Source organism: Sarcophilus harrisii, chromosome 3 (assembly GCF_902635505.1).
Source record: "Sarcophilus harrisii chromosome 3, mSarHar1.11, whole genome shotgun sequence".
NCBI classification, from domain to species: Eukaryota; Metazoa; Chordata; class Mammalia; order Dasyuromorphia; family Dasyuridae; genus Sarcophilus; species Sarcophilus harrisii.
Window position 1 is genome coordinate 330308711 of NC_045428.1, and position 12537 is coordinate 330321247.

Sequence of the window (12537 nt, forward strand, 5' to 3'; positions counted from 1 at the left end):
ACATGGATCCATTGGTCCCAGTATATCTCTCCATTTAATAAACTATTGAATTGGTCTCTAATCTCTGTCTTGCTCAATTTCTCCAGCATTACACCATTAGACTTTATCATTTAACTCCCTGACCACCAGAAACCCTAATCTCATTTTGGTTCCCTAAATCTAGACCTCATCATTTGGTTCTCTATGAAAGGGAACCCCAAAACCTAAACCTTGTCATAGTTTTTGTTCCCTGACCAGGAACCCCAAAAACTAGACTCCATCTCATTAGTAGGTAGATATTGTGACCTTCTGAAGGCTGTACTGGTAAATGGTAGAGTTGGGATTCAAAACCCAGCCCTTCTATTCCCAAGTCCAGTTTTCTTTCCCAGACACAGAAATTTTCTATTTCTTAAAAAACAATAATTTGTTGTATGTTTTTTTTTTTTTTTTTTTTTTAATACTTTAAGCAGATTCTGGCAATTATAGAAATGCTTCTATTGCTATGGGTACATGAGAATTAGTATCTGGGAGGTATAAGGTTTGAGAAAATAGTAAAGATGGATATGAGGCTAGGTTATGAAAGATTTTGAAAGCCTAAGAAAAAATTACATATTTTTTCCTAGAGGTAAATGGAAAACCACTCTTTATCTTGATTCTTATTCTCTCCATTTTATAGTCATGCAAAAGTACTAGCTAATGGATTATCAATAGAGTATCAAATAGAACTCAACTGGCCCACATAATCAAGAATTTGTTTTCCTTTTACAGATTTTCCTCCTATTCAGTATTGTATTTAATAGGATAAGTCAGAATTTTTGTTCTCTTCATTTAGTAATCCGCATTGAATAGTTTTCAAAATGAAACAATTTAGGTTTTAAAATAAATCAGATCAGCACACATTGTTTAATTCTGCAATCCTATATCTGCATTACTAACTTTCCTAATCTTTTCTTTTTATTACTCCAAGCACAGCTTGTTTACATACCCTCCCTAAGGCATGATAGATCTTATTTTATAACCAACTGTTATTATGAAATGTGTTTTTTTTTTTTTTTTTCCTTTTGTAAAAATGTTTTGGTTCAGGGAAGTGTAAGTGCTTGTTTTGATCAAGATTAGGCAGACATTAAAATATATGTAGATTTTCAAATTGAAAATGAAATAATTATAAATAGAAATTTTGGAGTACTTGCAGAAGGTGAAAACAGTTTTAAATAGCTTCAGATATCTTTAAGTTTAAAATTAGAGTCATTTATCAAAAGGCATTTTTTACAACATATTATGCTATACTTTAAGGATTTTAAGACCAAAAAGAAAAATGCTTGCATAGCCCCAGCCCTCAGGATGCGTGTAATTCTGCTGAAGAAATATAGCATAAGGGGTAGAATATACAAATAAATAGAAGTATGAGAGAACACTAAGTTGCAATAGGATGGGAGTAAGATCAGAAAAGACTACATATACTTATTGTGTATCTAATTTATATTTTAATATATTTAACATCTACTAGTCATCCTGCCATCTGGGGGAGGGGGGGGGGTAAGAGGTGAAAAATTGGAACAAGATGTTTGGCAATTGTTAATGCTGTAAAGTTACCCATACATATAACCTGTAAATAAAAGGCTATTAAATAAAAAGAAAAGAAAAGAAAAGACTACATAAGGGATGGAGATTTGATGAAGTACGGTTGTAAAAGCAGTACTGTGAGGCTAATTTTTTTCCAGAAGTTTTGTAGTGAAAAGGAATCTAGAGAAAAGCTAAAATTTTGATTGGTTTAGTAGGATCAAGTGAAAGATTTTTTTAGGAATGAAGGAGACTTGACTACAAGGGTAGCTCTAAAGAGCTAATGGATAGGGAAATATTGACGATAAGAGAATAATCCATAGCACTATATCCTGGAGGAAGAGGGGGACAGGTTTTGAACCAAGAAACATAGGTAGTCGAATCAGTTGAGGTCATAGCAGGTCATAAATGAACAAAACTGAGATTTCAATCCAGGTTCTCTTACTCCAAAGCTAATACTTTTTGTGTTGTATTATATTGTTTCATCGTCCTTCTTAAAAAGAGTATATCATACAAATTGTATTTTGAGATACTGGTAATAAATGGATTCATTTGCTTTATTTAATTTTATTTATTTATTTTGCTGAGGCAATTGGGGTAAATGACTTGCCCAGAGTCACATAGCTAGGAAGTATTAAGTGTCTGAGGCTGAATTTGAACTCAGGTCCTCCTGACTTCAGGGCTGGTACTCTATCCACTTCACTGCCTCACTGCCTTTTGTTTGTTTTATTTTAAAATATTTATCTCTATATCAATATTTTTGAAGAAAAATAGTTATGCATTTGTCCCCTGTGAGTAGTTATGAAGGGAAAGAGGTTTTGCATATAGTACTATTTAAAATTTATTAGTATTTTTTGTAAATATTAAGTCACTTTAATGAAATAACTTAGTGTATGAAAATTGAATTTGTAGTTAACTTTTTGGCATTGGAAGGAAACATTAGCATAAATAATTTAAAATAAATAAATTGAAAATTTATATCCATGGGTTACATGTCACTCACTCTTGGTTCTCATTTTCCTTTTCACTTGCATTTCTTATTTGCACTTAGATTGTTTCTGCTAGAATTTTCTGAGGTAGCAGAACCAGGAGCATCCTGAAATTGAGTCAGAGAGCCTTTGACATTATTGGAAAGATTGGGAATTTGGCCCTGGTTTCATACCCCAGAGAAGATGGCCTTGAAACTCAATGAGATAATTGGCAAGATGTAGCTAATTTTGTCTGAAGTAATCATGATTTATTTTTAAGTATGTTTTTTCTACATTTAGCTGGCCCTGGAAATTTTCTCACATGTCTTCTGAGAAAGCAACGATTACAGTTCGTCTCATTCGTTCCTTTGAGCATCGCAATTTCAAGCCTCTTGTTTACCATGAAGTTAATTTGGACCAGACTGTAAAAGAATTTATTGTGTTCCTAAAAAAAGGTATGATTTTTAAAGTCTTTTTATTGGCACTTTAACAATTAGCTCAATTATTGTTTTACTAAAACAGTTATTACTAATAATCATGTTTCTTAATATGGATCTTAATATAGATTCCTATCTAAGCTAGTTTGTGTTATTGGTTTGTTCACAGAAGGTTCATGTTCTTTAGATTCTCTTTGTGGCAAAGGTATAGCATGTATAAAAAGCATTCTAGTCACTGGCATTAATAGATGCTATGTACCAAGGGATAGTTGCATTTTTATAACATGATGACATTCTGTGTAGTTTCTGACTCTTCCCCCACCCCCACCCCCAAGTTGGTGATTTATATGCATTATCATTTAGAGAGCCCAAATAATCCTTTGTTTTCTTCATCCTCAACTTCCTGTCTCAATACTGTTCCCTCAGTTTGTCACTTTTGAGTTAAATATAGTTAAGAGAAGAAGATGATGAGGTCCTGGATCACTGGGTAGGCTTGGCAGAGGCAGCCTGAAGTACTGATAAGATTATCCCCTGGGGCAGGCACAGGAGAGCCCTGAGGTGATCACTCAGCTTTACAGGGTCATCCCATGTGGGGAGGAGCGTGATTTTGGACAGCTTGGCCTTGCTGTGTCCAGTCAGAAATCCAAGGCATTTGAAATCCCCGAGGACATAAATCTGTCCGTGGCCCAGGCCATCTTTGCTGATGGGTTAAGCCAATTGTGGAGTTCTGCCTCCTGGTCTCTTTCTCTTCAACACTTCCCTGTGAATTGTGTTGTCTTCTCATCCCCTCCACCAAGCTTCAAGATATCTGTTTACCCCATCCCCTCTCCATGCCTCTAACTATATGTTTTCCCAACTCTATTTCATATTTACCTCTCCTGTGTCTATTATACCCCCTTCATTTTGTTGGTAATTTTTCTCCTAAATAAAGCTACATTTTGTCAAAAAGAATGACATGACACTCTTCTTGACGTGACATGGAATTTTTTCCCATGATAGAACTCAACATTTTGGTGTAAAAAGAATGCTTTGTTGTGATTAGGACTTAGAAGGGCAGGAATTTTTAATATATGTGATTGATATAAATTCAGTCTTTTAAAATTTTTTAGGGAACAGATTTTGTTCATCAAGACATGCCTTTCATCTCTAGTTTTATGTTCAGTTCCCTCATCTATACATTTAGATGGATGATCTCAGAGCCCTTCTAGTTTTAATTTCTGACTCTTTGGGGAATAGAATGGTTTTGACAAAAAAACTAAAAGTTGGCCACTTATCATCAAACCTTTTAATAAAATTGCTACAGGGGTACAGTTGTCTTGTTCAACTAAATTTTAATATTTTGTGGATTTAAATTTATCTTTCTGAAAATGTTCCTTTTTACCTTGGCTACTTGAGGATTAGTGGTGATAGACTGTAGTGTCTATTAGAAAGAGAACTGTTTTTTAAGTTGTCAAATGTCAGAGGTTCAGAATGAAAGATTCCTGAACCATCTTGTTCTCTCCTCTATGTATGTCAGATCCCCATTGGCCATTAACTTTGGAGTTGGGAAAAGTGTGTTGGAGGTATTGTTACGCTCCCTTCTTGCCCTGTACTGTAGAATGGGCCTTCTTAAACTATTTCCATTTGTGAACTTTTTCACTTGAGAAATTTTCATATGACCCTGTCTCATGCATGAGCTGAGATGTTTCTAGCTACGTCCATGCATGTGCAGTGCAAAGTGTACATGTGTATTCAGAACCAAGACCGCAGTGAAGTCGCACAATACAACATGTGCTAACACTTCCAGAAACACCTTGGATTCACTACATGCTTGATTTTGAATTAATTTTTGGTCATTGTATTCAGAAATCTTTTAGTGTTACCAATTAGTTTGCCATCCCCACATTCACTTATGTATCCTCACATGGGGTTGTGACCACAGTTTTAAGTTTTGCTGTAGAACATATTTCACTTTAGAAAATTTTACCAATGATGTTCTCTGGCCAGCCTGAAAAGGAATATTTAACTCATGATGTAGCCTAGTTCTAATATTCCAAATGCTATTCATAATAGCTGAAGTTCCAAATAATTTCCATATAATGAGCTTTTGGAATACTACCTTTTGGTAAGTTGGGAACTATCAAAAAATTTAGAATTTAGGGATTTAGGTACTATCACTTTGAGTCATCCTCCACTTCTAATTTTTCTTGATAAATTCTTGAAGTATAGCTTAGACCTTATCATAGTTCAAGAAGTTTCAGTGACTCCTCACCTCTTTAAATCACCACCCTCTATTCCTCTGTCTTATATTTGAGTCTTTTGCAGTCCACCACCAAACTTAAAACTTCTCTGAACTTCCCTGATGTTGTCCAGAGCACCATCATCTTCTGGTGATTCAGTGAAATCATCACTGATTTCTTCCTCTCATTCCACATGTAGTCAGTCATTCAGCATTCCACGTCCTGTGGTTTTGTCTCCACATGTTCCCATTTATCACCTTTTCACTCATGCAGTCACTCCCCAAGTTCAGGCCCCCTCATAACTAAGTGACTGTGTTGTTATAGCCTTTTGACTCACATCTCCACTTCCATCTCTCTTCCATGTAGCTTTTGAAGTAATTTTTTTAAAGCACAAAATACTTTGTATTTAATTTGTATATCTCATATATATGTACTTGAAATTTATAACACAAACACATACAAATAAATACACATGTGACTTCTTTTTTTAGAATGTAAGCTTCTTTAAGATAGGAACTGTTTTATTTTTTGTGTTTTTCTCTCTAGCACACAGCATAGTGCCTGGCACTTAGTAGGCACATTAATAGTGTGGAAATATGAGAATAGTATCATAATTTTATATAATCTGGTTTGCATTCAGAAAGAAAATTAGTTGCATTGTGAAGGAAAATAGGAGGGATAGTATCCTTTTTTGAAAACTGTTATCTTTGAACGTATTTGTTAATATTTTCATTTTAAAAAAAAGCTTCATCCTGCTTTTTATTCTAACTTTTATATTCATTTTGATAGTTCTCTTATCCTAATTACTAACCCAATCCTCACTTTATATTTCTCTGAGGTTTTAAACTAGAGTATGTGAAATTAATACCTGAAATGGGATGGAAAGCTTTTATGTTCTGCTTTGAAAGAAGAGAGCAACTCTTATTTGAAAGCAGTGGAGGTAGTAATGGCAAGAGAAACAGGAAGGCCAATACTTTAGGCCAAAGTAAGAAATGAAGAACAGTACCTAGGGAGCCAGAACTGGGAGAAATATCTTCAGTTCTTATTCGTATATCATCTTGCACCATTAAGTTCCTATCTCCCTCTTAATTGTTTCCTCTCCTTACTTACTTCTCTTTTCCTTCCTGCTTTTTAATGAGTCTCTATTTTTGAAATGATTGCTTGAACTTCATGTTTTCCTATACAGCTTCCATGGGTCATCTGTCCAATGGCATGCTGGGCCTTCTTCTGGATTTCATGGTATTGGTTGGAACATAGAAACAATATTCATCACCAGTCATAGATTTCTTTGAGAGTATTTTTATGTTTTCCACTGAAATTCCCTGTTTTTAATATCCTGCAGCCTACTCCTGCTTATCATAGGGGTTTTTATTGTCAATTGAGTGATTTGAAACTTTTTCTCCAAACTGGTATTCCATGTATCAAGATTATAAAGCATCTCTGGAAGAATGTTGATATTTAAAAATGGGGTTTTATTTCTAGAAGAAGCTTGGAGGCATTGAAAATATTGCAGAATTTCAATTACATGGTTCTTAGACTGTCTATAAATTTTAAGCTAACTCTTGGTATTCTAAGTGTGAATCCTTATTAGTGATCAATGAGTGCATGTACCATAAGAAGTACTAGGGTTATGAAGAGAAACGTGAAAGAGTGTCTACCGTCAAGTGATTTATATTATACTTGGGAAAACTCAGGAGGGGATTGCTAGGCATAACTGAAAATATATTTTAACTTTCATAATGTAAAAAATAAAGAACAATAATATCCATAGTGAAATTATAATAAAGATAGATACTTGATTCTCCTCTTCTCCTCCCTACTTCCCCCCCCCAAAAAAAAATTAGATAGCACTTCCTTTCTTCTTTTCTGATGGGTAGTGAACCACTATATGTGGTATGGATGTAATGTCAGATTTCATATGTGTTGGTTTAATGTGCTGAACTGTTTTTTTTCTCTCCTTTTTCTTTGACATAAAGGATGCTTCTTCGGGAGGAGGAAAGGAACATATATCTATATGTTGAGAAACAGAATTGATATTTAAAAAGATATCAATAACAATTTGTTTTTCAAAGGAGGTTATCTTAGATGTTAAGAAGGTAGGCTTGAAAAAGAATAGAAGAAATTAGTTCTAATACAGCTAATAGATTCCCAAAAATGAAATTAGAATAACTTCATAAATGATTATTATGAGAAAGGAAAGGCATATAAAGAGACCTATGTGCTTTCGCTAAACATACTTTGTTGGTTGGATTTTTTCCCTATATCTTTTAAAAATTATTTTTTATTTTGAACTTTAAATATCTCCAAAATGCACATTTTCATATGGAGTGGAACACGAAAAGAGGATTTCTATATGAAATTCTTAATTTCTATTTCATACTGCTGGATTTTTTTTTTTAAAGTAGTATAATTCTAAAAACAAAAACAATTTTTCTGTTTGTTTTCTTCTAAATTTCCTTCACAGCAGAGAATTACTGTGCATTTGAAAAAAATGTTACAATGATCCTTTTTTTCTTTTTTTTCTGCATTTTTGTTGTTTTCCCCATTTAAAAACTAAGAGAGAGAAGAAGAAGATAAGAAAAAAGAAAAAGCTGAAGTTAGATTTTTCAGAGACATGTATTAAAAATGGAAGCATATAACTTAAGAATATGAGAATAATATTTAGAAAGCTAAAGGAAAAATTGAGGCCTCAGGACATAATTTTTTGAACTATATTTGATAGGACAATCTCAAAATAGAAAGGATATTATTGCACCATGAACACTGGAAAATTTATAGATATCCTATAATAGCTCCTGGTAAAGAGAAGTCTCGTTAATTGTCTTCATAACTGGAATTGGGAGCATTAGGTTGATCAGAACTTTGTTCTCTGTTGTTTGTCTTTTTTGCTCCCTGATGGGATTCATGTAAAGAAGAGACACAGTGTTATAGAAGGGAGACCTCATGTCCTTCCTATCAGAGGCCAACATGTAGCCCAGGTATGTAGGCCTCTGCTCTTTGCCTCTTTGCGTTTCTTTTTCCCATTTCTGAATGAAGGGTTTGGAGTTTACAACTTTGTCAGTTTCAAAAGAACAGGAGAGTGAGCCTCCAGCAAGTCTGGGAGTAGAGTTTGTGCTGAAATGTGTAGCTAGACTTTCCTGCATTGATGTGCCTCTGAGGAGGGATGAATGATCCTTGGGACTTAACCCATCAATAGGGGAGATGGAGACTCATCCAGCAGTAATGCTCATGTTTGGACATGAACTTAGTGTGATCAGTGCTATGTCCAAATGCTTTAAATATGAGCCTATTATTTATAGGTACCAAAGTGTTTCAGGGGGAGTGCCCCCAAATTGTGTATGTGGAAAAGTCTGTACTTGTGATGTTATTGTATTTTTGAAATAGAAATCCGTTTGTAAAAATGAATTATTGTTAATTGTTCTGATGAAATCAGATACTAGTCCTTGGTTGCTAACCATATGGGTGGGTGGACTACACCTGGAATGGAAGCTAGAACTGATGACATCTCATCAGTTCTAGAGAAGAAGACATCTCATCCTCTTGGGGATACCTGTAGTTCTTTAAGGGAGATGTAACTTGTCTTGATCTGAGAGAGTGAAGCCATAGAGCATGCTCACTACACTTGTTTTGTTTTCTACAAAAGGGGAATTAACTTCTGACCGACTAGAAGGGTTCAATACACATTAAATGGAAATTAAAGCCCAAGGATTATTCTAAATGAGTTGAAGTCTCTTGGTCTAGATAATGTCTCAGAATTTAGAAATATTTTACAAATATGTATGAAAAAGAGAGATGTTGAAAGACAAGATGTTGGCTCTTTTGTCCCATTTTTTTCAGAAGAAAAAAAAGTAAGGCAAAGTAGTCGATTCCACAAGCTTATAGGGTAATGGGCTTTTATGCTGTTCACAAGCAAAAATTTAAAATTAATCATGATATGAGAAGTATACTCGGTATGGATTCAAGTATGGATTCACTCAGCATGTCGTGCCCAAGTAACTTCATTCCCCTCTTCCCACTTTTTGACAGGTTGAACAAGGGGATTGTTGTAGCTCTGATATATTTTGACTTCAGCAAAGCATTTTATAGTTTTTTGTGCTAATCTCAAAAAGATGCAAATAATGATATGAAAAGTATTAAAGTTTGATCAATTCATAATTGGCTGAATGACTATTCTTAGAGGGTTGATGGCAATTTGGAGGAACGTCTTTTAAATGGAATATGGGATGATTATTGCCCAAGTTATGTTCTGTTAAACTTTTTTTTTGTAATGAAGTTAATACATATGCAAAGGGAAAATGCATCAGATTTTCAAATGATGGAAAGCTGGGGGGCACACCTAGTTCATCAGGTGGCAAAATTAGAACTCAGATACATCTTGGCAAGCAGAAGTAATGGGTCAGAGACAACAAATTAACCTACCAAATAGATTATTTAATTTGTTTAACAGATATAAATATAAGTACTTTAGTTTAAAAAATCAACACTGCAAATTACAGGATATAGAAAAATGTGGCTAGAAAGAAATTTCTTTTATTATAAATTAAATTTTTTTTTGTTTAGATTTTAAGTTTTGAACTGTCTTCCTGTTTCCCTCCCTACCTGTACTAGAAGCCACCATTTGACACAGATATATACATATACACACGCACATACACACATGGAAAACCATACTATGTATACTTCTTTTGATTAGTTTTCTAGAGGTGGATAGTATCTTCACAGGTCCTTTATAGTTGATTTGAATATTTATAATACTCAGAATAACTTAGTTGTTCACAATTATTCTTCAAATAGTATTGTGTTACTGTATACAACAGTATCTTGGTTCTGCTCATTTCACTTTAAATTATTTCATGGAAACATTTCTGTGTTTTTCTAAAATCATCCAGCTAATCATTCTTACAGCATAGAACTAGTACTCCATCGTAATCATATGCCCTAAGTAGTTTAGCCATTCCTTATTTAATGAGCATCTCCTCAGTTTCCAGATTTTTGCCATCTACCACGAAGAGAAGCTGCTATAAATATTTTAGATCTAGATTCTTTTTCTTTTTTTCCTCATCACTTTGAGAAAGAGACTGATAGTAGCAGTGCTGGGTCAGTTGGTATATACAATTTTATAATGTTGGGCATAATTCCAGATTACTCTCCAAAATGGTTGGATCAGTTCACAATTTCACCAGTACTGATTAATATCACAATTTTCCCACATCCCCTCCAATATATGCCATCTTTTCCTTCTATCATTTTAGCCAATCTTATAGATATGAGATATCTCAAAGTTGTTTTAATGTTCATTTTTCTAATCACTAATAATGATTTAGAGCATTTTTTCATGTGACTACATATGTAGCTTTGATTTTTTTTTTTTAATCAAAAAGCTAGTTTTTGATATCCTTTGACCATTTATCAGATGGAGAATGACTCATGTTCTTAGGAATTTGACAAGATTTTCTAAATATTTGAGAATGAAGTTTTTATTTCAGAAATTATAAAATTTCCTTTCATTTTCTGTTTTCCTTTTACTTGGCTACATTAGTTTTATTGCTATTAAACATAAGTTTAAATTTAACATAATCAAAATTATCAATTTTGTATCCCACAAGTCTATCTTTTTGTTTATTCATAAATTCTTCTCCTTTCCATAAATCTGATAGGTAATGTTCTATGTTCTTCTAATTTACTTATAATTTTCCCCTTTATATCTAGATCATATGTTCATATTGACATTTTTTTGGTAAATGGTGTAAGCTATTAACTTTTACCCAATTTCTGCCAGACTGCTTTCTTGTTTTTGCAATAATTTTTGCCAAATAGTTAATTCTTATCTCAAAAGCTTAAATATTTCATTAAACAGGTTACTATAATCATTACAGTAGTAAATATTGCATATTATATGTCTGCTCTCTTTTACTAAATATCTTTCAATTTCTTAACTACTACCAGATGGTTTTGATAATTAGTCTTATAATCTAGTTCAAGATTTGGCACTGCTAAAGTGCTTTCTTTTTTTTTTTTTTTTTTTAATTCTTTTGATAGTTTAAACTTCCTGTTTTTTCATATAAATTTTGCTATTAATTTTTTTATTTTGGTAAGAATAGCTTTTTAATTTTTAAATACATGCAGAATAGTTTTCAATATTCGCCCTTGCAAAACCTTTTCTTCCTCCCTTCCCTAAAACAGCAAGTAATTCAACATAGGTTAAACAGGTGCAATTCTTCTAAACATATTTCCACATTTATCATGCTGCATTAAAAAAAAAATCAGTTCAAAAGGGAAAAAAAATAAGAAAAAAAAACAAGCAAGCAAACAACAACAAAAAAGGTGAAAATACTATTTTGTGATTTACATTGTTCTCTCTTTGGATGCAGATGGCTCTCTGAGTCCAGAGTCTGACTCTGGGAAGACTGGGGCATCCTCAGTTGATTAGGAACTAACTCATGCCCAATTGTGCTGTAGAGACATGGCGCTGGGCAAGAACAAGCCAGCATACCCCAGTGAGTGCAGAGACAGTGAAGCAGGGATGCTGCTGGCTTTGGGCACTTGCAGGAGGAGGGAGTTTTTGCTTTGAGGATTCAGGTCAGAGAAGAGAGCTGAAGTGAAGCTAGAGGCACCATCCCCCTGCCCTATGATTGAATGATGAACAGTATGATTTTTAAAAGGTCTGAAAAAATTTCCATGAACTAAAACTGAGCAGGCTATGATTACATTCTGTGCTAAGACATAATTTTATACAAAAAAGAGCAAAAAGATTATTGATATAAGTTGTTGCCCCCCCCTTTTTTTACTTAAAAGTATTTTATTTTTCCAACTACATTTGAAAATAGTTTCCAGCATTCATTTTAGTAAGATTTTGAGTTCTAAATTTTTTTCCTTCCTCTGTTATCTCCCCTCTCCCCAAAACAACAAGCAATCTTATATAAGTATACATGTACAATCATTTAAAACATATTTCCATATTAGCCATGTTGTAAAATAGAACAAAACAGGAAAACCATGAGAACAAACAAACAAACAAAAAAGATGAAAAATATGATTTGGTTTAATCTCCATAGTTCTCTCTCTGGATGCCGGTGGCATTTTCTTAATTGGAATTGTCTTGGATCACTGAATTGCTGAAAAGACCTAACATCATCATAGTTGATCATCACATAGTCTCAGTGTTGCTATTTACAATGTTATCCTGGTTCTGCTCACTTCACTTAGCATCCATTCATTTGAGTCTTCTTAGGCTTTTCTGAAATCACTCTGCTCATCATTTCTTATAGAACAGTAATATCCCATTACATTCATATACCATAACTTATTCAGCCATTCCCCAATTGATGGCATCTACTCAGTTTCCATTTCCCTGCTATCACAGAAAGGGCTGCT

The 12537-nt window shown here is 33.7% G+C and overlaps 1 protein-coding gene across 10 annotated transcripts in view; it reads left to right on the forward strand.

Moving 5' to 3' along the window:
- Positions 1-12537, forward strand: part of C3H2orf76 (chromosome 3 C2orf76 homolog) — a 64452-nt gene that overhangs the window by 10048 nt on the left and 41867 nt on the right. For 7 of the 10 annotated variants that reach the window (XM_031959958.1, XM_031959963.1, XM_031959964.1 and 4 more), the window contains exons 2-3: positions 2808-2962; positions 8076-8141. In XM_031959958.1, coding sequence (XP_031815818.1) covers positions 2830-2962; positions 8076-8141 — 199 coding nt within the window. In that variant the 5' untranslated portion in view covers positions 2808-2829. The remainder of the gene's footprint in view (positions 1-2807; positions 2963-8075; positions 8142-12537) is intronic. The other 3 variants (XM_031959965.1, XM_031959967.1, XM_031959966.1) reach the window with 1 other exon arrangement.